We start from the raw sequence: 24,947 nt of genomic DNA on the forward strand, positions 1-24,947 counted from the left end.
GTCTTTCTTTACCTAAAGCTTTTACTTTTCTGACTTATGCTTAATACACTGAAAAGATTTCTTTTTATTCTCCCAGTTAGCTGCACTATAAACAGTTATTAAAATGTTTTATAATACAGAATTGCATGTGGGCTACATCAATGGCACTCAAAACAAGATCTACAGGCTGACTGACAGATAATGAACTATCAGTTTTCAAAGTTGCTGTTGGCAGTCCTAGAAAGGACCGAGCTTACGTGCTAAGCATGCATTTAGCAAAATGCTGTAAAACACAATAGCCATTTCCTTCAGGCACTGGCAGAAACTGACTCCAGAAGGTGTGTTTGAGTTCTACACAGATTAAACAACTATCACATTACCTCAAAAAAAACACAGTAAGACTATCTTCTGGTTTAAAAACATTTATTTAAAAGAAAAAGAGATCTATACCCAGACGACCAGGAGAAAGAAAAAGAAAAAAACCCTCCTCAGTTTTCCCCCCAAAACCATTACTCTGCAATTTACCTTTCCTTAAGTTTCAGCTTCAATGTTTTATTAAAAAAAAACCCCTGAACTTTCATTTCCTTTTCCTATGCTGTTAGACCTGAGGAAATTAAGTACCTTTCACTGAAGGGTTGCATGGGATGTGAGAAGAAACTGCAATAAAATTTATTCACAATATACAAGTATAAAAATATCTTGCTTAGGATTCAGAATTATAATTTAATAACTTTTTGTTGTTTCATAGGTATCTGGGAAAGGTACAGACACATGTCCTGATCCTGTAACAAGAGGTAGAATGCCAGCGTTTGGTACAACATTCCAGGAGAGAGTCAAAGTGACGTTCCTGTTTCCCCTGCAAAAACAACAAAGACTATCAGCACAAACACTCAAGTTAACCAATTTAATTCAGAGCTACTAATAGTAAATAAATTAGAATGCAAATTGTTTTCCTGATCCAGAAATGATGGGCCTCTCGATTTTTAGTTACTTCATGAAGTATTACCTATTTTCCAGATAAGACTTTTTTTTTTTCCCCACTGTTACTTAACTCCTTTGGAGTTGAGTGCATCACAGAACCAATTCTACACAGACAAGAATATTGGAAGCAGAAACCCAGAAGCCTACTGCTCATATTAGCAGTGCATCTTCTAGTCTAAAGAAGAAACAGGGTTATCTTCTACCCCAAGGTCATCCTCTAACAATCAAACTACAAAGATGCAATAGACTGATAGAATATCAGATAGAACATAGGTACCTTATGACAGCAATAAAAACACATATAAAATGCAAAGTATGCAAGTAAATGAAGACACCATGAATAATGATGATAAAAAAAGGATTTACTTACTTGAGACCATTTCCATCATCAAAAAAAAAGTACTTTGACTTCATGTCTTTTAAGAACAACCTTGGGTTATCTCCTCTCAACATGATCTTGTCCCAAAGAACCACCTGGTTTAGAGCCTAAAATTACAATTGTAATTAAGTCAGCAAAGTACCTTACAAGATCATATTCAGTCACTGGAATTTCACAGCATTGTTCATCTAAGAACCCTGAAGCTGAAGTACATGCTTGCAATCCATAACTAATTTAACAAAATAATGCTTTACAGGGAGGGAAACTAGCACTACTACACACTGAAGTGCGGCACAGAATAAATGGAAACAAAGAACATCTCAATAAAACACGAGAAAGCATTTTAAAAATTCCTAAGTTTTCAAAGACTTATAAAGTATGATGCGTTCTCCTTTTGAATTGCAAAGGTAAGTCACTTTTAAAGCAGTATTTAGACTTTGTTTCAAATAAAGGACTTAAGTTGAGCTATCATGACACTGCCCAGGCATTCAACATTTTTCCAACTTTAACGGAAAAAATCTCTAACTGAATTGCAAGCGTAACACCAAGAATTTTATGAACAATTCAAAAGCCAGATCCCATATTCTTAAATATTTGAAACTTTACACTGTTCTTTTAAGTAGTTCGGTGCTGAACAGTCTTTTTAGTACCTTATAGAACAATTTAGAAAAAATATTTCTTGATATTTGTAAGAACTAGTGATTTATGTGGAAAAAAAAACATCTAGAAGATGAAACACAACAACGAAGTCCCAGACCCTAATAAAGAACCCTAAAAAATATTTTAGTACAAACACAATAGCCACCAGCATGTACAAAATAACTTAAGATACTTAAAAAAAAAATAAGTAGGGAGATAGTTTTGTGTAGCTAGTTAAGAAAAAAACCCAAGCCTTCACTATATCTTTGCAATGGGACCACAGCAGCTTAAACTTGAATTCAGTAGTACCATGGCAGTGTGGTATTTCATTAAAATAATTTATTTCCATAGGCGGTTCCACATAGCTCCTATCAGATCAGTGAAAAAAGCCTTCAGCTATCCAAAGTGACCTATCAGTAGCAACCAATTTAAAGGATGCAGCAAGGCCAATTATTTTGAGAAGTATGACAGGATAACATAAATGTATTATGAGGTTACAGTAACTGGTACAAACACTTCTGCCATCTATGAACAAAGGACCCACCACACCTGGCCGGACCAAAAGCCACTATATCTTGTTTCTAACAGCAGTCAACTGCAGAACTTCAGGGAAAAGTAAAACAGACAGGGCAAGTAAGTCAAAAAACTCATTTACAGTCCACTATTGTAAGTGAACAAGAAATGTTACTTTTCTCCGACTCTGCTGGGAATGCACCAAGTTAGGTTTCATGAGGGTGAACTTCCCACCCTGCGGTTCAACCATCAAGAAAATAACAATCATGAAGGCCAGTAAAAATAGTCCAAGCTAGTAGGAAATGCTGGTGCCTTAACTCTTCCCAGCAGAACTTCAGAATGTTAAAAATAACTGCAGTACAAAATGGGTAATTGCTTCAACTTTCTTTTTGATACTTACATTGTTTTTTGTTGAATATTCTGCAGACAAATATAGAAACAATTGTTTAACATTCCAGTCAAATATACTCTGCAGATGTATGCAAGTTAAGAAAAATACCATATTGTACTTACATAACCTTGTTTTATTTTTACTAGATCTAAATAGACTATGATGTGAGTTCTTACCTTTCAACATATCTCATTTTATTTATAAATCAGAGCACTTCCAGGAGTTCTAACATATATTTTAATCATATTTAAGCAACAGGTTTTTTGTTTGTTTTTTACTATTTATGAAATCTAACAGCTATTTCCTCCAATGATTTAAGTGCTATATGTGACTGCAAGCTAGCAACCATAATCCGCTGCTAGACGATCTATTATAAAATCTTACACATAAAAGGCAAGACAGAATTCTTCAGTAAATATCTTTAAAGTGATTATTTATACTACCAAAGAACCCTGGTACTCAACTGGGGATCAAGATACAATAGCATTAAACAATATATAAATACAAAATTGCTGGTGTGTAGAGAGTTCAAAGAGCCTGTAATACCCACATTAGAGAAGTTAGTAGATAGGAGGTATTTCACATTGGAATGGACACCAGGCATTAGCAAATTTAATTACCTACTTACTACAAAGAAAGTCAGCCAATTAGACTGGAACAAAACTCTGCTCAGATTTTTGATCAACAGTAAAGAACTGGTGACTGCCATTTGAGACTGTCAGTATAATAAAGCTGATATTCTAAACATTTGTCTGTTTATTTAGCAGTAAAATGCACCGTGTGTGACTGCTAAGGAAAAGACCTTTTAACTCACAATAAAGATTAGCTGTATCCTTCTATTTCCCAGTCCTCTTTTTTATTCTATTTGCCACTATCTCAAAGAATAAATTAAACAGATTCTGCAACTAGCCTTAAAATCTATTCTATCTTGGTCCACTCATCCCAAGACTGAATCATGTTTTTAAGCCGCTAATTCAAAAGGCAAGCAAGGAGAGAAATAATCAACTGCTGTTGCTGCAAGAATAGCCGGAGCTATTTTACTTGAACATTTTTCATCATCTAAATCAAAACAACAAGCCAGATTCTGAAGACCTCCTTTGTAGGATTTCTTAACACTTGTTACAAGTTAGCCACGAATTAAGTATGCTAAAAAGTTTGGGAAAACTGTCTCCCCTTTCCTTTCCCTAGTTTCTTTTTCTGTCATTTTATTTCATTCCTCCTAGGACTAACAACTTGTTTGCATTAGTTAAGAGAGCCCATGTACCAGTATCTCTTTACAAATTTTGTCCAAAAAAACCTACCAGAAATTTGTATTTTACTACCCTACCCACTGAAAGGTTTATTTATGCCAGGCATGAAAGATTAAGTCAGAGTTTTTATAAAAAAAAATTTAAAACTACTGCTACTATTAAAAGTCATTAAACCATGGAATCTTTATGTCCACGTACTGCAGACTAATCCTTGTATAAGAACATTTCTTCTGGAGAATCTGTCCTGCCTTGGTCTGCCTCCCCCTGTATAACACTGCAGACAATTCAATTCATCTACTTTAGAATTTTAGTCTCTGGTGTCAATATGTATAAGCATTTCAGAGATAAAACTCAAACCTAGAAGTTCACCTCTCCTGCTTCCAGGTGATAAAAAAAAAATCCCTCTTATTCTTGTGCAACACACACCTGTAAAAATCTGATTAACTTGTTTATCCAGTGTTCACATGCATTCAAGATTTGTATTTTGTTTGGTTTGCTTACACAATGTAGTATTCTCCAAAATGGGGAAACCGAAACAGAGGTAATCAATGTCTTGCCTAACACAGTGACAAAGAAACAGCAGACAGAAAAATCCCAGGAATCTCAGCCCAGCTGCAAAGGCTGCCTGAGGTAAAGCATGCCGCCTCCTATTTGATACTGACTTCTGCAGAAAAACACAGAATTTTTTTTGTCAAAACCCTAAATCCTAAGAATGATTCCCTTCTACTGTCAAAAAACCTACCCAAAACAAAACCAAACAAAACCACCCATACACAACCCTCTTTCCCCAGTAAAAACCAGACTAACAGGGAAGCAGAGAAATACAAAAAAGTTGCAAAAAGGTAACAGCAACAAGACAGATGCCAAAAAGTAACATGATAAGTTTTGTAGTACCTCATATGCTTCTCCATGAATTTCATACTATTCAATGTTAAAAGATTTGACAGTTTAACATCTAAGCAAGTAAAGGATTACAATGTTTTTTAATTTTTAAAGGAAGACAGGTACTTGTATACAGCTATTACGTGGCCAGAACTTTGAAAGCCTCACAACAAAATGAGTTTGAAAGGTGCATCAGAGTTTCTAGATTCAGTATGACAGTCAAAATAGTATGTTATATAAACCCTATAATTAATTCACACCTCAGACCACCAATACAAACTTCACTTGACAGTAATACCGCCCAGATGTTAAACACACTTCCCACTATTAGATGCAGTGCACTTCACTATAGAGCCCAATTTTGAAAACAGGCATTAAAAAAAGAAAGAAAACAACTTGCCCTGTGTCATCTCCTAGAGACAGAACAGCTATTCCAAGTTCTATTTTACTGCTCTAGCTATGTAAATACTACTTTTCACTGCTTTAAATTTGTATTTTAAGTCAAATTGCTAGTTTTCCTCAAGTCCTGAGTATCTAAAGATTATAAGGTAACAAAAATAGATGTCAAAACGTTCTTATTTCAAACTGTTCGCAAACCATTTCTCCCATTAAGGATATCTGCAGTAATGTCAAATGTGACGAATCCCAGATCACTTCTTTCTCTAGGTCCAGTGAAATCTTCTACATTTTTTCTAAGACAAAACAAAACACAAGATTATTCTTTCTCATTATTTCTCTTCCATGGATTACATATTTCCCTCCTCCATTTTCTTTACTTTCTTTTAAATATTTTTGGCTAAAATATAATCAACATTACAAAATAAAACCTGCCTTCCAGAAATTATGGAACCCGACTTTTGAATGACAGGCCTTGCCACCACAGTAGTCTTAAGTTATAGAAATAGCCTGTAGACTTTTTGCTGTTAACAAAAATCTGTACCTAAACTGTACTACATTTCATTTCAGTAAAATATGTGTTAGCTATCCCCAAATATATAAAGCTAACTGGAACACCGGTGGCAGCATAGCTGTCTGCTGGCAACCATTTTCAGTATTATTTCTCAACTTTCCATTAAAAAAAAAGCCTCTAGTGCTCAGCCTCATACAAGACACTCCAACCATTAAAACCGAGTTTATATTTGTAGTTCACACAACTTACAAGATTTCTCGCTGGAATGTGTTTAAGAAGCAGTACAAAGAAAATGCTTATTTTCTTCTACATTATGGAAAATCGTATCATTTTGGAAGACTTTATTACAAATCCACATTTGGAGGAATATCTGACACTGCCACACTAAACCACATTAGAAAAAGAAACTGGAAAATAAGAGAGACACAGCAGATATTTTCTTTCATATGTATTCACAAAGCTTATCAATTTATCAAACTTACCCTCTACAAAGAGGAGTACCTTAAACAGGTTGGCAATCAGCTATGAACTCCTTAGTTACATTTATTCCAGTTTGAAAATTAGTCTATTAAAGTATCATTTCATTAAAACTAAGCTTAGTAATCTCAAAGAAAAAAAAAGTTTACTAGCAGAAAAACACTTTTGGAGACAGCAGTTAAGAAAAACACCGCCAAAATTTCCCAATTTCAGCCTTGCTATGAATTTCCATCTCTTTGCAAAAAGCAACATCTTTTTAAGTAGTAACCCTTACCAAGCATTTGACTTCATTGCTGAATCACCTTCAATCTGGTGGAGTAATGGGCCTTAAGCCTGGGGTCTGCAGAACCTCTCAGAAGTTCAAGAAAAGCAACTAAGGTAAAACGCCTCTCATTAATACCAGATCTGTGCATCACAGAAGGAACTGGCACGGCACTATAAATTTCATCCAAATTAGGCATTAGTATGCTACTTCATGTATGTCAAACTCACTGGAAGACTCAAAAACATGCTTTTATGCTGGTTTTATGCAGTTTGCAATCCTCAATCTAGCATAAATACGGGGTTTATTCTCCTGAGATATTAAACCAATCCAAAAGGCGATGGCAGTTCCCACTCTTTATTTGCGTTCATCTCCCCTTTCAAACCCTGCTGCCAGCCATCCACTCCTGCCACGTACCCCGGAGAGGTCCAAAGCTCCGTGAGCTGCTTTAGCTCGCTAACTTGGCCAAACCCAAACTGAACAAACTCATTAGCTGAGTTAAAACAGCTCAGTACCCCGTGAGCCCCATTCACCAGTGCAGCTCTGGCAAGGGACCGTGTGGCTCGAGGCAGCAGCAAAGACCTCCGCTTTTGGGTGGCGGTAGCAGCTGCTCGTGAAACTACAGCCCTCCACATCATACACGCTTAACCTGACGGAAGTTTCCCGCGGCAAAGTTTCCTTTTAAAAAAAAAAAAGGTAACAAAAAAAATGTAAAAAAGGTTCCCCTGGCACAAGTTTGCACCGGCATATTGTGTCATGCGGGCAACATGCTTATGATGTGGTATTACGGGTTCTACAGCTGGTGCGTTTCACAGGAAGATAAGCCATCCCAGTCAGCCTACTGTCACAGAGCTCGCAAAAACCATAACGCGTCACCCGTGGAAAAATATGAGGGAACTACTAATCGAAAAAAAAAAAAAAAAAAAAGGCGCTAGGGAGATAAACCCTACATTCGCTTCGGTCCTTGCACCCTCAGAACCGTCAAAAGCAGCTCGACCGCTCGAGTCACCCCCGCAGGTCAGCACCCCGCTACGGGGAGCGGGGCTGCTGCTGGCAAGCGAGCATGCCGGAACGCCAGGGCCCTCCGCGGCATCTCCAGCGGCGAAACGCCCAAGGCGGGCGGCGCCGCCCCAGCTCCCGCCCGGCCCCGGAGCGCCGTCGTGGGGCTCCCTCATTGGCCCGGGCGGGGAGCGAGGCGGCGGGCAGGAAGCGGAGACCCCCGCGGGCCCCGCCGATGCGGCCGCCGGCGCGGCAGCGGCGAAGAGCCCCGGCCGCCGCTCGCGTCTGCGCCGTCCCGCTGCCGGGCGCTGACGTCCCCTCAGGCGCCCCGGCCGTCACCCGCCCCGCAGCGGCTCCTCGGCGGGCAGCCGGGGACGAGCCGCAGCTCCCAGACAAACCCTTCCCAGCCCGGCCCTCCTCCGCCACTCCCTTCCCTCTCCCGCCCGCACTCACAGCGTGACCCGGGACACGGCGATGCTGACGGGCACGCTCCGCTCCTTGAAGGCGGTGGTGATGAAGCAGCCGAAGGTGAGCGCCGCCATCACGCTCAAAGAGAAGGCGAACAGCGAGTTGGCCCGGGACAGCACCGTGTTCATCTCCCCGCTCGGCCCGCCCGCCGCGCCGCGCAGGCTCCCAGGCTCCAGCCGCTGCTCGGAGGAGCGGGAGGGGGGAGAGCGGGCCCGGCGGTGCTGGGAGGCGGCAGGAAGCGGGCGGCGGCGCCTCGGCTGGGGCCGCGGAGGAAGGGAGGGGGGCCTCGCCGACGAGCCCGCCCGCCCGGGGCGGGGCCACGCGCCTCCGCCACCGCGCCTGCGCCCGCTTCCGCTAGCCGTCGGGCAGCTCCGAGGCGTCGCCGCCGGTCCCGACATGGCGGCGGGGCCCGTCGCTCGCTGCCCGCCTGCTTCCCCGCGGTTCCATCTTCGCCCCCTCCCCTCACCTCCCCCCGCATCTGGTCCTGCCGGCAATTTTGCGCCGCGATGCCTTTTGAGACCCGCGCCCTCTGAGGCACCTCTCAAACTTGGGAGTTTGGGGGAAGAAATGCGTTGTGCCCTATGGCTGTCGCCTGTCAGAGGTGACTGACTTTCATGAAAGAGCCTGTACGGTGTTTCTGCGCCGGCCTGGTTTATAGAGGGAGAAAAAAGAAAAAAACCCCAAAACATACACCTGAAGACGAGACGCGGCCGGTTGGTCGTGCCCTCTTTAGCTGCGGATGGTTTATTTTCGCTTTGCGAGCCATCCTCACAGCGGTTTGTCCGCCTGCTGCGTGGCTGTGGGGTGGTGGCCCGTGGTCGCTCACAGACCCGGCCCCTCGGCATGTCTGTATCCCCCGGGGGGGGTCCCCAGCGGAGGGCTTCTGGGGGTTGCTGTATTCTTGTCCTGGTTCCTTCACGACTTTGGGGAAAAAAAGGGTTGTTCTGTGTTGGGGTGGTTTTGGTGAATTAGTTGTTTGCCGCCTGCTATGTTCTAAAGGCATTCGTTTTTAGAGGGAAGTTGGTATTTGTGGCTCTGGCGGATTTTTGCATTTGTATAATAAAAGGTAAATAACGTTTGAGGCAAAGGCTTGTTTTTTCTCTTGATGTCTGTGTCTTGCTTTCACTGGTATTGTGCCTTGCCATTCACGACCTTGTTTCCTATAGGATGTTCCTGTTCAATTCCACTTCGTTACATACAGACTTGGTATGTAAACCATCTTGTATAGAAACGTCATTTAGTAGCTGGGCATGTCATTGGAATCCTTTAACAGATGGCTCAGTGATCCCACCCCGCTCGCAGGGTGAGGCAGTCTTTCACCTTACTACTGCGAGTTGGTTGAAATTTCACTTCCAATCGGTACTAGCAAAGCTTAGCTTATGCAGTGAGGTGGTTTCTAACTCCCTGTCCTAGGCCCCTACTTGGCGCCCATTCCTGCTCCCTGGACCTGCAACGTTATGAATCTGAGAAGTGGGGGGAGAGAGAGCCCATACAATGGGGTTTTCTCCATATTTGACTGTATTGAGTACACCAGGCCTGATTAAAACAGATTTCTCGAGTGGACAACAGGTGTCAGCAGTGGTTCAGTTATATTTAACTTCTTCCCAGCCCTAAGATTCCAGTGCTGTAAATACAGGGAGTAGGAACAGGAGCTCAGATGCAGGGATCTAAAAAGGTGGAAGGCCTGCCTCATGGTGACTGAAGGGATAGGGAGAAGGAGGTGTGGACTGTCAGGCCATTCTGAAATACATATGTTCTGTAATGATGGTGCGGTTTCTTTTCCTCCACTGTTAGTGAGCGTTAGGTCTATGATTCGGGGAAGAAAAATCTTTGCAGATAAAGGTAGGGAATGGAAGAGGAAAAAAATCATACTAACGCTCTGTGTTTCCACCCACCTTGAGTATCTGTAGTACATCTGTTTAGCACTATTAAATGTAGGATGTGAAGGTACCTATGGGGAAATTCCTTGCAGTTGGGAACCTCTGTTCCAGTATGCTGTTGGTTTCTGTGTGTCTGTACATTTGCTGTAGTGAAATCAGTCGCAGGCCCAAAGAGGACAGGCCCTTCAGCAACGTTCTGATAAACTCTTTGCCAGTTTGCATTTGATAATTCTTGACCTTCCTGATATTCCAGAAGAGTTCCAGAAACAAAGAGTTTCTTGTGTAAAGGTTTTTGTTGGCTTGTTATTATTTTATGTTTTGATTTGCTATTCAAAACATTAATTGTTGTGAGGTAAAGGTTTTTGACTTATGATCTGGAACATAGTGTTACTGAAACCTTGTATAACTGTTACTGAAAAGTGGGTACCTTTCCCCAAAATATTTGAAGACTTAGAAGCAACAAGGAAGCTTCTACTGCAAACTGGGGAACCTAAACGTTTCAGAAGTTGTGAAATCTCTGCTATAATAAAAAAGATTGTTTAAAATGTGAAGGTTATTCTTTTCTTGTACCTACAAACAAAAGGCTCAATTGCCTTTGCTCTTGCTTTTAGTTCTTATAGTTGCTATTTAGAGTTTTTTTCATTAGATATTAAACAGCTCTGCTGTTGGGGAAAACTTAAGTAACTAAGGCAGAACATACAGGAGTAAAGTAGTGAAATTTCCAAAGCAGCAGTCAAGTACCTGAAGACGACCAAAATCAAAAGGTTTAGCCAAATTGACATTAGCATGCATTTTTAAGACAAATTAATAAATATGGCTGTTGCTCATGTAGTTTTGGATTTATTTTAGTAGAACCCTTAAATAAACGTCACTTTAAAACATGGTATGCAGGGGAAGACAGATGGTGTAGTTTATTGAAGGACTGATCTGTTACCGTTCCAGAACAAATAAACCTGTAGCTTTTTAATGACTGAAATCTTGCAAAATCGAAAGAGGAGAAAAAGTTTGAAGCTAAGATGGCAGTTATGAAGTAAGAAGGGAAGAGGATTATTCACAATAGCTCTTTGCTGGTAAGTTCCAAATTGTTCTGTGAAAAATATGAAATCTGTTCTTTTTTGTAAAGAATAGTGGCATAACATTAGTGTCAGAAGTCACTGGCAGCTAAATAAGTTGTGTCAGTCTGAATGGATCAAATCCTATAATTATGAAAACAAATTTATAGAATCTTGGGGAGGCAGAAATATTTGGGAGATCGTTTCCAGGATGCAGTGGTGTAAGGTATTCAGTATGCCTAAGCAGTGTACTCAGGCCCAGACCAGCAGAGCATCTAAGGCATGGCAGTGCTCAGGCTGGTTCTTACTTAAGAAATTTTACAATTTTTCTTTACAGACTAATTGAACAAAATGCAGAGATGGGGTTTGGAGCAGGTCTGAAATGTAGAATTCTCCCTTCTTCTCCTGTCCTTCCCCAGAATAATCTGACTTTGGAATTGTGTTCTTATACACTCTTTGATCTATCGGTTGTGTTCTTTTTTTTATAGTGTCGGCACTTCAACAGGATTGATCCCAGTCAGCAACTGATGATTAGTCTTCTGAGAGAGTGAGTAGCTTGCTTTCTTTGGTTGATATGTTTCTACTCTGATGTTTAAGTTAGTGAGCGATTCCTTTAATCATCTATAAGCAAAATGGCAAGTGTTGACATTGACCATCAACAGAGATTGCTATGAGTTGTTTTTCCGCTGAAGTCAGATTGGTTCGAATGTGGTACATGTAGACAGGAGCTTCAAAGTAGCTGACAGTTAGGGGTGTATGGTTTGTGAATTCCAGGTGAAGGGGAGGTGTTAACTTCAGCTCAGGTGGTAGCACCTTCTTGGGGCTTAAGCTTCTATCTAATTTTATGGGTGAAAGTTTAGGTGCCTGTGGCATCTTTGGTACCTTGCTGGTTAGATGAGGACTGTATAGATAACTTTTTTTGGTCTAGGGCCGTGTGTATATTTCCTAAATTTTACCATAAATGTCTAAATCCTTTATTGAATTTGTCTTTTATTAATTATCGAAATGTTAACTCTTTAAGAGACAATAGCAATACACAGCCTTTTAGGCAGCTCTGGGTATGCAGATGAAGATTAAAATAAATGTGGCCATGAGCAACTTGGGGAATTTTTGTCTCTATTGCAACAGCCCCCTTTCAGTTAGCACCTCTTCTGGGTGGGCCATTTTTACAACTGGTGTGGAAGGGCTGTGGCTAAGAGAAGCAGTCTTTGTGGACTGCATTGAAGGGTATTTGTTTCTAACCTTCTTCTTACCTCCATTTTTTTGCTTTGGATTTACAAAGTATGGAGAATAAGAAGATAAGCAAACAGTAATTTTCACTTGCCTGTTTCTTATTGCTAGTCCTCCAGCAAGAAAATCTTGGGGAATTTTAAACTTCTGATTTCAGAATTAACTTGGTATTTTATAACACTGTCTCATTTAGCGGCATAAGAATGCTGCATCGGAGATGGAACCAAATATTCTTGGCTCCAAAACCAACTCTAAGTATGTTTTGGAGCCCAACACAGTTCATTTTTGGCTCCTGGCAGATTTGCTATTGTCCATTCCATGGCATACGAAGCCATGTTAGGTAAAGTCCTCTCATACATTACTGACTCAGCTGAAGCTTTCACACTTCATTGTGCTTTGCATTCTGTGGCAAGAAGCCTGTGTGCTCCTGATCCACCTCGCTCTGGTTTTACCTCATTCCCTAAGTCAGTTACAAGTTCTTCATCACAAAGTATTTTTATGTCTCTTGTAAAAGCACCAAGCAGAGACTGTCATGCCTTGGCTTGAGGAAAAGAATGTTTTGCTAGCTCTGTCATGATGATATCACTTAACCGGTACCAATTTTAGTGGATGGAAAAAACCTTTCGGATATGAACACTAGCATGGGAGTCAGCGTATAGTGACATATGCTTGCAGAATAATCTTTTAACTCTCATCCCTACTAAGTCATGAAACTGAATTTGTAATTTCTTTTTATTAATACCGTTCATAGGCACCAAGATATACTTTACACAGAAAGGAGACAAAGGAAACCGCTTTTACTTAGTCTAGAAGAAAACCTGGCAAAATTTTGAAGAAAGGGGACATACAGTTAAAGGAAACAGATGATTTCTCTGTTTTTAGAAACAGTTTGTAATGAAGAAAAAAAAATCAGTTAAACGATTAAAGAAAAATTAAAAGACAGACTATAATGTAGAATGAAATTAACAGTTTTGAAAGGAATTGAAATTGATGACAGGAAACTTTTACAACTCAGATATTACTTCAAGCAAACTTTTCACTTTAGAATAATTGACAATGGTCTTATCTTGATGACACAATTTAAAGGTCTTACACATAAATATCTAAAAAATTGCTATGGATCCAAAATAGTTTCATAAGTCCCAGTAGTATTAATTCAAACAGCTGAAGAGGTCTGTCTAGGTTTCAAAGTGGCAGAGAGGTATTTGTGACAGGTGCAAATCTGGTCTTTTGAAAACTGTCAGTTGAAGCAGAAAATTTCTGTCAAGTTCATTTCTCATGTACTAACTGTATATGTGATGAAAACCAAATCTGCACATCATGGCTCTTCTGGGATTTGAATGTTACAGATTTACTTATTTATTTAGAGACAACTATTTAATGAGAACATGTGACATTTTTGCAGTTCATTAAAGAAAAGATTAGCTGTATAAACTGCAAAAATACCAGGATCAGTTACATGAATTTAGATTAATAGGGTGGTTGCACTGCCTACTAGAGAAATAGCAAAGTTAGTTCTGCCGGGCTAGTTCGAATATCAAAAGCATAGTAGCTGTAGTACTACATACCTAAGGAAGAGGGTGAGTTAGTTGCTGAAGTTAGCTATGAAGTTCTATAGACATGCGGTTGGTGATGAAAACATTTATTTGGAACCAACAAAGGAACTATATAAAGGAAAAGAGATTCACAATGAGAAGACTCTTCAAAGTTTCACTGGTAACAGCCATATCAGTACACTGAGCCATCAAAAATTACAGCTAAATATCCTTATGAAGAGGCACCTTGTATGTGCATTTTGACATTACTCTCCCCTCATAGTTTGCTACTACTTTTTAACAGGCGGCTACTATCTCTGTAGCAGAATGGGTGGTAGGGGGTGTGAGTGGGTTTTTTTCAGTGTAAAGTCCAGCAGGTTAGTTTAAACTCAACAGCTTAAATTGCCAGATTTTGAACTGAAGTGGCTGAATACCAGTACACATTCCTTCCTGTTGATTTCCAGGAAGGGAGAAAGAGGGGCAGGAACCTTTGGCTGAGGAATGGAATGGGCAGCTGGAGGTGGTAACTTTTTAAACTCCTGGGGGGCAAGATTTGCTAGAGTTTGTCTGTCAGCAGGCTGTGTGTGCCTGCTGTCTGACACGTTTCTGGTTTTAGTAATGTCTCCAAGTACACACATGACTTATTTTGGAATCTTCTTCTATAATGCTCTTAATAATTGGGTTGTGTCAGGTATCCAAAGAGGACGGCAACAAATACTGTAGGACAAACTTACTATATTTCTTACCAGAACTCAGATTGAATTTACTTGTAAGCAGGTCAGTTATACCTGCTTCCCTTCTATATAGAGCTTTACTGTCAGTGATTAGATGGACTGCTTAAGCAGATCAAGCATGCTCACATGATAATGTTGCTGATAGCAGGGATTGTTTGATATTAGACTTGTAGTTGAAGTGGAATCTATCACCATTGTGAGAAGCAGCTATCCAGTGGGTGGGTAACAAAGTGATAGAGCTTTAAAATTTCTGTGTATTCTTTCAAAGAACTGAGAAAATTAGGAAACTGGAATTTCATAATTGCTTAAATGTCTGAGTTACTTTCAATGTTTTTAAATACATGTGATATAGAGAATGTCTGTTATGTCTAGAGATGCTGGTTGATATTTAAATCCTTGACCAGTAACTCCATTTTCTGGAAATCCAGATGTGCAACTCTGTATGTTAGAACTATTTTCTAAGATAGGAATAGTATTTTCAACAGACAGGAAAGACAAAACACCTGAATAAAACCAATTTAAATTCATTAAAAGTTAGCAGTAGAATAAGCAAACTTTCCATGATGTTACAAGTGAAAAGTTGTATCATTCATGTAACAGAAGAACTTGATTTGTATAGAACCTAAACTGTATCAGAGCACTGATTTTAATATGGTGGAGGAAAAAAAAAAAAGTACTACTGTATCTACCCAAAGGCATGAATTTGGTCTTTCTGGAGCAGTTTGAGAACTGATGGAAATAATGTGCTACGCTAAAATACATAGACAAACTGTATATGTAATAAAATTTGTATAAGGTAAATCTTTTAAATGAACTGGTGTGTTTCATAGTCTTATGAGAGAAGAGGAATGGTGTCTAAATACATAGCTGTTCAGTAGAATGAGTGTCAAAGGTCAGAGCATGACTACTAAGAGGAGGAGGGTGACATGTTTTACGACACTTATTCTGATTTTCCCTATTACGACACTTAAGATGTCATTGCATTGCATTTTGAAAGAGACTTTTGGTTAAAGTCTTCAGCGGGGTGATCAGGAGACCAGCATGAATTATGAGAACTGCAGAAACCTGAATGAAACATAACTTTGGATATCAGTTATAACTTTACGCTGCATTGTTTGTGTGGGTTCTGGATAGACATGGCATTAAGGTACTTCAGGAAGAAAAACTGTAAAAAGGAGATGTAGGCCTTTCATTTGTTTGTTTTACAGTGTTGTATTTGCTGCAGTTGGCAACAGAACTCCCAGGTTTTTGTGCTGAGAATATGGCTTTGTCATGTGGTCAAGTAAGTCTGTAGAACTTTTAAGGATAGCAACAGGGTGCAGTGAAAAAGCAGTTCAGGTCTGAACCGAGCTTGGTCTTTTCTGGATCAAAGTTTGTGTTCTGCCACTTTTCTTCTTTTCATTCCCCCAAAACAGTAGCACAAAGTCTGTACTTTGGCCACCTCTTCTCTTCATATTTTACAAAGAAAGGAGAGTGTCTGGGTTGTGCTAATGGGCTTGAGTTCCTGTTTGGAAAAGGACTCATCAGCTGTTTGATATCTTCCAGTCATTCCAATTTCTGAATTTCTTGTAGCTATCAGATAAATATGATTTTTTTGTTGTTATTTTTCTATGTCTAAGCATAGATGCATAATATACTTAACTTATGAAGGACATTATTGGAAAGAACCTTTAATATTTTTTGAAGACTTTTATGGTACGTCTGTGGTTTTTTTGTCTTATCTTCAATGTTAACTTAAGGTTAACATTTTGCATAACAACCTATATAAGCAAATGCGTTTTAGAATAGTTGCTCTGTATCTAGATTTATTCAGTTCAAATGCTTTGAATAGGAAATAATAGAAAAAATTGCTTAACGTACATCAAGGAGGAAATGACATAAACAACATTCAATAACTTTAGATGAGTCAGATAAAATTTTAAGTATTGAGGATTAGCATCCCTTACGCCCATTAAAATGTAAGTCAGCAGGTCACAAAGCAGGTCATTTTTCTTGCTGATTTAGACATTGCCTTTTTAGTAGCTTGGGCTTCTCAGCATTTTTGAGTCCTTCATCAAGCATTGTATGCTTACATCAGAAACTTGGTACTAGAGCTAGTGGCTTCTTACTGATTTTATTTTAAACTCTTTCTGTTTCGAGGTCATTGTTCTAGAAGTTTCTCCTGGTGGGTTGTCTATAATATATAAAATAATGTATTCTTCAAAGCACCTAAGGGTTCCTGTTCCTCTGCCTGGCATCCTATTTCATTAAATTATCTTCTGTTATATTTGTTATTAGCCAGAAGTTTCATAACCAGGACAACTGTCTTAACTTGTGTATTTTTAGCCACATCTCTTATGTGTGGAGAAAGACAGGCAGGTGAAGTGTCATACAAATAATTCCTTATACTGCATTGCATATCTCATCTTTAAAAAACATTTTCATTTTCAGACATTTAGATGTATCTCCAAAATACTGAAGAAAACTATTAAGACAAACTGTAACAGAATTTGTGCCATGAGTATAATTACTCTTCTACAACCTATGTTAATCTAAGTATGTTAGTTTAAAAGATTTAATTAAAAGTAAGTTCTAGAACTAAAGACACAGTATATGCTATAAAGAAATGATATTTCTAAGGGTTTTACAGTCTTTGGCATCAAAAAATGCCTTCAAAGGCTAAATATTTTATCAGTTGTGTTATTTTTCTTGTGTATCTTGCCTTACTGAAAATTAAGCGCACTGGTCTTCTAATGCATTGAGGAAAAATTGCCAGAATAAAATAAAGAGTTTATTAATGTGGTTATGTAATTAAGCATAGCAGATAGAGCATACTTTTTTCTAAAAAAAGTAGGTTGTGGGCAAATTGCACTAGATTTCACCATCAGTTTGAATTACCATTAAACAGGTGCCGCTGCTGAATACCTTCTTTGTACACTTGGCTACTGCACAGTAAGGCATTAAAGGACAGGCTACTTTGAGCACTGGAGTTTGAAATTAACCACTTTTATAGTCATTATAAATGGCAATATTGCTTTCTTGAATATACTGGTTATGTTCTTTAGAAATGATAACTGACCAAGTGACATTAAAAGGGAATTTAAGACCATAAATTCCAGCATTTGAAGTTTTTAAAATGGTTTTAAAATTAGAATAGTTAATTGGCAGAAATGGGGAAAGCATACCAGAGAAATGATTACATTGTTCTTATTTGTTGGGAGTCTGCTAGTATGTCAAGCTAGGTGGATCCTTGTCTTTCACAGTATTACTATGTTCCTAAAACAAAACAAAAATTTTAATACTGTTTTACCTGCAGTGTAGCTTGGTGCCATTTTCCTGTGTGCCATGATAAAACCTTAAATGTTATAATCATTTTACGTGCTATTCCTTTTGTAGCCATTAAGCGAATGACCATTCAATATTACATTGTATTTAGGTTTGTTATCCAAATTTTGTATTAAAAGAAAAATTATTAGATACCTAATTAGTTTCAGTATTGTTTTCCCCAGAATATCTGAGTGTTTTGTTAACAGCAATGAAGTCGTCTTCAGAATACTCTTTCTCAGTGGTCCTTTTAAACCCATTTTACAAGTGAGGAAATGAGGCAGAAAAATTTTATTACCAAAAGTCAAAACTATACAGGAAATTTGAATGTCCAGATTAAGCCACTGCTCTTTTCAAGTGCTTTGATGTTTTTGTAACGTTGTATATTTGTTACATATTGCTGATGCATTTCTATTTGGCAGCTCTCAGTATTCTGCACTGCTGCAAGACCAGACTCCAATCATTTCATGTTGCTGTGCAGTAGAAAATTTGTAACACTTACATGCCAGGTTTTTTACACTCTTCCATGGCATCACATTGACTATCAGATCCTTTATTTACTTATGCTTCTACTTTCTGATTTCCGTTACAAAGACTGTAGCTTTCTGGTCCTAGTTTTGCCAGTCTGCATGGGCTTGCTCTCAGCTATTTTGTGTTCAAGTCTCAGTATTCACATTGTTGATTCTTCCAAAATGCCGTGTGAGCGTTAACATCTGAACAGTTGTTCTGTTTTCCTGACTGGGTGCCTGGTAGCATGGGTGCCTGGTAGCATGGGTTTGCCAACAAGCTGTAATGGTAATTTCTGCAGAGCTTTAGTAGCCTTAGATTAGGATAAACTTGGTTGTTCTTTGCAGTTGGGAGAGTTTCCAATTAAGCTGGCACATATGAGTTACAGAGCTTTAAAAAAGAAGAAATATTTTTAGGAGAGTAATTTTGCCAGCTTCTTGGGAGCATGAGTGAACTGCAATTCTTAAAACTCGTAATTTCTTTCATGTTTATGTAGATTATAGCTGAGGAGGGAAATTTTTGAGAGGACAGAAGACAAGCTTTGATACAGGAATAACCCTCCTGCTCAATTTTCACATTGTTTCTAAAAGCAGAAGTTTTACAGATCAGTGAGGATTTTTGAAAGATCACTTATAAAATACTATGTGCATCCACAGCCTTGTTCTTGAAAAGTTGGGGTTTTTTTTAATTTTTGTTGACTCTTTACAGAAAAATTCAACCTGAAGAAGGCAACCTAACAACTGAGAAATTTCTTTTAAGTAATTTATCTACTGCAGTTACAAGAAGCAAGAAACAGTATTGTAAGGGGAAGATTAACTCTGAGCGCTGCTGTTAACTCCAGCTGTTATTTATAGTAATTGCTATTTGGATTTTCGCCTCTACAAAGACTATCTTGTTAATTAACAAAACATGGGAAAAGTCCAGATGAGAAAGCCCAGTTACTAGATGACACATTGCGGAGTCAGGAAAAAAAGGGGTCAGGTAAAAGACTATAGGGTCTTATAAAAGGTCTATGAAGAAGAAAAAGGTTTTCCATGAGATAATTACGATTATTCCTTATTCTGCATGGTAAATTTGCAAAACAGGTACTTAAGATGGCTGGGGAATTCTGTGGACTGATTGAGTTAAGCTTAATCGCACTAGTAGAGATACAGAAGAAGTAAGAAATTCCAATACTGGATGTGTTACTAAGGAAAATATAATTTCTATTAGTGATTGAAACGGAAATTGGCAGTGGTGGCTCAGAACATAATGCCTATTTATCCTTATGGAAAACATGACACCTCAATTCAGTGTCAGATAACAATGTGCCAAATATAAAAAGGGATTTTCATTTGGCATTTTAAGTACTCACTCCTGCTTCTAACTATGGTATGAGGAGAGCAGTTCCTATTCTGGCGGGATGAGAAAATGTCTATAAATGAAATTTAGGAGAAAATGTGTATATTTTTTCACAGACTAATATAGTTTACAGTGTAAACTGCTTTTTAATTGCCTTTCCTAGTTACTGTTTTGACTTTTATGTGGATTAATTTTTTTCAAAGAAAAAGACTGAATGTCTGTTTCTCTCAAGATAAGCACAATTCAGTTCCTGTCTGTTAAAAATCCTGGTACTTATTTTCAAGCACATTTCCTTTTATCATGTCTTTTCTTCATTTGTATAGGTTTATTTGAATGTAGTTTCCAGAAAACCTTATAGTTTCTTACTCTAATAAATTACTCCTGGAGCCAGATGATAAGAGGTTCTTTATTTTGCCACTTTCCTTTCAGAAATATGATTTTGTATCATATCCTTAATGTCTGCTATGCTGTTCATTGAAGTCAGGGGGATCTGTGGATGCAGTGACATTTGCATTATACCCTCTGTTCCTGATGGACAGTTGCCAGCATTCTAAAATGTTTTTTTTCTGATCATCAAACAAGAGAATCCAGGGTAGAATAGAAAGGGTGTTTCAGTTTAATATTACTATGGATAGAGTATTTTAAACTATAATTCAAGACTCTATTTCTTTTATTTAAAAGGAAATATGAAAGCTTAGAACAGGACTCTTTCCTACGCTGCCATGATTCTTTATTTTAGGGTTATAGCTTACTTAGGAATCTAGTTCTGTCCTGCAGCTCCTCAGTTTGTATCACGTTGTGACACCATTATTTAGTCAGCAGTTACTCACACTAATGGAACAACTTGTGCATAACTGCTGATGACTGTGAGTAATAACTTTATGGTATATAAGCAAATTAATTCTTAAAAAATCTGAGGAATTTAGATTCCCCTCTCTAAAACTGGCCAAGAAATAAAGCCTGTCATGTCATAGGTTTAAAATAATATGATGCAGCACAATGAAATGTGTATCATAAGCATTAGAAATTTTCCATGTTGTGTATTTACCACTGCATTTATTTAATTTTAATTACATTTTCATTAATTTAATTTTAGATGCTCCAAAATCTTATTTATAAATATATCTAGGAGTTTGATTCTTAAAATATGCGCTGAATACTGTTTTTTGTATAATACTATAAGCCATGTATACTAGATATTTTCATTCAGCCTGAACAAAATAATAAGAGACTGTAAAAGCTGGTATATATTAAGTCTCTGTTTATTAATGTAAATTTCAAGTATTTACGAATGTGGTTCTAGTTTTGTAAGCAGAAAATACTAGTCTAACATAAAATGAAGTAGCACAAAAGAACAGTTGTATTTAAGAAGCAGGAGAACTTATTTTAGCAAAAAATTGATTACCTGAGTTACCTGGTTTAGTACAGGAAATTGTAGTTCTTAATAATAATACTTTTGACAGTGTATTTTTAAACATGTATTAACAGGGTAAATAAATTAATAACAAATGCAGAATTTGGAATGAAACAGACCTTTTAAGTGGAACAAGTACAATCCAGGGTCTTGGAACCTGTGTCTGTTATATTCCATCCCACTTGAATATCACCAGGCTAGCAGGAGCGGTAGTGAACTCAATACTATGTACAGTATAAATAATCGTCATATTTTGAGCAGCAAGCATCATGACCAGCTGATATTTTCTTTCCTCAGGACCAGTTGTTCCCAAGAGTGCGTGGCTGAAGCCATATGATCTTATCAACACATTTGAGAGCCCTACCCAAACACTGAGAGAGATTTTGCTGCAGCAATGACTGTCATAGAAGAAAATCGCCCTTTTGCCCAGCAGCTATCCAATGTCTACTTTACTATACTTTCACTTTTTTGTTTTAAACTTTTTGTGAAGATCAGCCTCGCTATACTTAGTCATTTCTACATTGTGAAAGGAAACCGTAAGGAAGCAGCAAGGATAGCTGCTGAATTTTACGGAGTTCCTCAAGGACAAGGTATATTTGTACTTACTATCTTATCACTACTGTTTGGGCTTTTTGTTGTTACTGGTGTTTTTTTTTTTCCCAGGTAATTACTTATCTGCTAGCCTCATTTATATGCAGTTTGTCAAATTATATGTGTGAGTGGGTGTTTTTCTGTAGTTCTTGCTGTGGTTTTTTTTTAACAAAAACTATCTGAAGGAGTCTTATTAGATTAGATTATTTAAGCGCTTTTTTTTTTTTTTTTAAAGTTAATATTAAGTTCAGATAAAACTGAAGTATTACAGTCCATGTCCTGTTAGGAGAGAGGCTTATACTTAAGATGGCTGTATTTAAGATTGCCAAATACTTCCCAATCTAAGACTATTTTCCCAATTGCTTCTAAGGTTCCCCAGCTTACCCATGTGTGGTTGAAATTTTCCATGCTTGGCATGTGATTATTTTGCAAAACTTCAGTGAAACTAGTCCCAATATTTCTGAGAATTATTTCTTGATTAAGTTAAAACATTCTTATAATAATATATTTGAGACGATACAGTCCTTCTGTACTTTGAGTAAGTTAGTGTCTTGGCACATAGCAGGAAGCTTACTGTTTGTCAGGGTGAGCTTTAGGGCATCTGTGTGGGAACCCATCAAATTTTACTGGGTTGAAAGCTCTTGTGAGAATTCCTTTTTCTGTTTGCTCAAGCAGAACTTTGGCAAGGCTGGGCACTACTGTTCCCCCAGGCTCATCTGTGGTGAGCCAGTACCATTTTTATTCAATTCTTTTTCTGGGTCACAGAACGCAGAAAACTGTTTTCTCAATTGTGGTATCCTAGTGCATGACTGAGCCATGGTTTTGCTCAACTTGGGATCCTTGCTGCCTCGATTGTCTTCATTGTTGTTCCTTGTATTCTGGGATGACATCAAGTTTGAATTAGGCAATGGAATAGGAGGACTTGTCTTGCCTCTTACCACCTTCACCACTCATCCCTAGGTACCATGAAAGAGAAGAAATAACCCAAGTTAAATGCAAAGGGGGAAACTGTAGAAATGAGCCAGAAACAGTTTCAAACCTAAAGATCTTTTCAGTCTTCAATGTTGGGACAAAAGCTAGACACTTTTTGTGTATGTGTTTAAGTTTTTAAACCAAAAAGAGTGGCTTACATCCTAAAGCAGGAATTAGCTTGCTTTGCAGTAGATTTACTTGAGGTGGATTTATAGCATATGTTCTGTGCACAATTCAGAAGGTTCTGAAACCAGGGGTTTTACATCTGAGTACGTTAATGACATCATCTGAACTATAATGCATGTGTGTTTGTGTGTGAGTATATGTAGAGATATATATGTATGTGGAGGTGTGTGTATGTATGTATTCACTACAGTAGGATGGGAAAGACTGTCTATCCCACTGGCAGAAATACTTGCAGAAAATGTTGTAGCCCTCACTTGAAATCAAGAATTTTTTGTCAGAAACTGCTGGCTAGCTCTGAGGCAGCTCATTCTGGGAAGGCTGACGCAGTATCTGAGTAAGGAAGGAAAAAGACTGGGGAAAAACTAGGGAGAAAGGAATAACATGCATCAGGATGGAAACTAAAATAGTCTCTACAATGTTACCTGTTGCTGAATCGAGGAGACTTTAGTTTGGTCATTCGTCAACTGTCTGAACTATTATATCTGAATAAATGTATATTCAGCATTCTAGTAGCTGGCCCATGCAAAAGATGAAAATCTGTCACTCTTGCAGGTTACTTTTTTGCTCAGGTAGCAGAGGTTTATATTGATTTAAAAGCTCAAACATATGGTAGAGTTTCTGCTTTTCTGCTTGGTTTATTAAAAGAAAATAGTTAATGCAACTATTTTGTGCTTAAATTGTACTTTTTACAAGTCAACACCAGTGTGTCTTTAATTTTTCATTGCCCAACTCGCAGTGTTTGGGTCTGGATTTGTAACAGTTCTAACCCCATGTTCAGCTAATGTTACATAATCTGCAAATTCAGCCATTTGTCATGATTAAAAAAAACCAATCCTTGCTGTTTGGGCTGCAAATAAGGATCCTCAAAATTACTGTTATATCTCATCTTTTCTATACCTTTGTTCTGTGTTTGTAGAAGGGGGCATCTTACTGACTGAACTCACACCATGTTGTGGGGTTTGGTTTGTTTGTGAAATACAGTACAGAGATACCTCAGCAGATTTTATACAATACCATATAACAAAGTATCCTGTTAAAAGTAATATCTAGAAGATGTACAATGAGGAATGTGAAGCTACCGCTTGAAACATTAAATGATAAAATTAAATACTGAGTGTCCTCCTAATTAGTGATCCTGTTCTCTGTTTTTAGTTAAGCAACAGAGAAGCCTCAGCAGAAAAAAAAAAAAAAAAACCAAAACCAAAAAAACCCCAACAAAGTAAACCAGAAAATTAGCTTATCATTGCCTAATTGAAGTTTATAGAGTTTCAAGAAGTAATTCAAATTAGAGGAAATGTTAGTTTTCATTTTCTAGTTTAACCTGATTACGTACTCTTAAAATTCTGTTAGTGCTGGTATTTTCAGTTTGCTTGTAACAGTACAAAATTACTTTTTGCTATCATAATGGCTTGGCTAGGATAGAGTGCTATAATTCTGAAGAGGAAAAGAGCCTTTGGAAATAATATGCTACTAGGCACAGGCATTATTTCATGTTTACAGAATTGAGCTCCTGAGTTAAAACAAGCCTTTCTTTTACAAAGCCTGTATAATTGAGGACATTTTAGGTACTGAGCAGTAGTACTTGGTGGAACTCCTTTTATCAAACTGAAGGTTTACAGGTCAGTACAGGATTTGAGGCCCAGGGATCACGCATTTCATGGCTGACTTCCTTTGTCTTGTGGCTTGTTCTTTGTTGACTACAAGGAGACAGCTTTACCTGTGTCATCTGCCTACTGTGGTCTTGTTGCTACATATTAGTAGTGAAACAGGTCATATTTTCTTCCTTAATATTTCAGGAATATTTTCTCTCCACTTTGGATAGTTACCAATCTACTGTGTTAAATCTATCCTTTGGATCTCATATGTATCTGAACAGCTGGATAGGGATAGCTTCCCAATAATTAATGAGAAATTATTATACTGTGTATGTGGCATTGAGATATAAGAACTAGATCAGTATTTAGCATCAGCTAAGACCAGGAGAGTGCATATAAAAGCTCTATTAATTATAAGTCTCATTAATTTGTTTATGGAGATGAAGTCCGAGTAGAACTTTTCTTGTGTACAGCTGA

The 24,947-nt window shown here is 38.2% G+C and overlaps 2 protein-coding genes across 4 annotated transcripts in view; one reads left to right on the forward strand and one right to left on the reverse strand.

Moving 5' to 3' along the window:
- Nucleotides 1–510: 510 nt before the first annotated feature.
- Nucleotides 511–8,468, reverse strand: SPCS3 (signal peptidase complex subunit 3). The gene is made up of 5 exons (XM_030029439.1): nt 8,116–8,468; nt 5,633–5,706; nt 2,892–2,968; nt 1,331–1,446; nt 511–835 (listed from the first exon to the last, which is right to left on the reverse strand). The coding sequence occupies exons 1-5, from the start codon at nt 8,256–8,258 to the stop codon at nt 703–705; spliced, it is 543 nt and encodes a 180-aa protein (XP_029885299.1). The 5' UTR covers nt 8,259–8,468; the 3' UTR covers nt 511–702.
- A 2,444-nt stretch (nt 8,469–10,912) lies between these two features.
- Nucleotides 10,913–24,947, forward strand: part of ASB5 (ankyrin repeat and SOCS box containing 5) — a 39,492-nt gene continuing 25,457 nt past the window's right edge. The window contains exons 1-3 of one of the 3 annotated variants that reach the window (XM_030029397.2): nt 10,913–11,080; nt 11,551–11,609; nt 21,424–21,716. In XM_030029397.2, the coding sequence (XP_029885257.1) occupies nt 21,521–21,716 (196 nt within the window). In that variant the 5' untranslated portion in view covers nt 10,913–11,080; nt 11,551–11,609; nt 21,424–21,520. Of the gene's footprint in view, nt 11,081–11,550; nt 11,610–19,263; nt 19,353–21,423; nt 21,717–24,947 lie in introns of those variants that run through there. The other 2 variants (XM_030029406.2, XM_030029414.2) reach the window with 2 other exon arrangements.

This window comes from Aquila chrysaetos, chromosome 1 (genome assembly GCF_900496995.4).
Source record: "Aquila chrysaetos chrysaetos chromosome 1, bAquChr1.4, whole genome shotgun sequence".
Lineage (NCBI taxonomy): Eukaryota > Metazoa > Chordata > Aves > Accipitriformes > Accipitridae > Aquila > Aquila chrysaetos.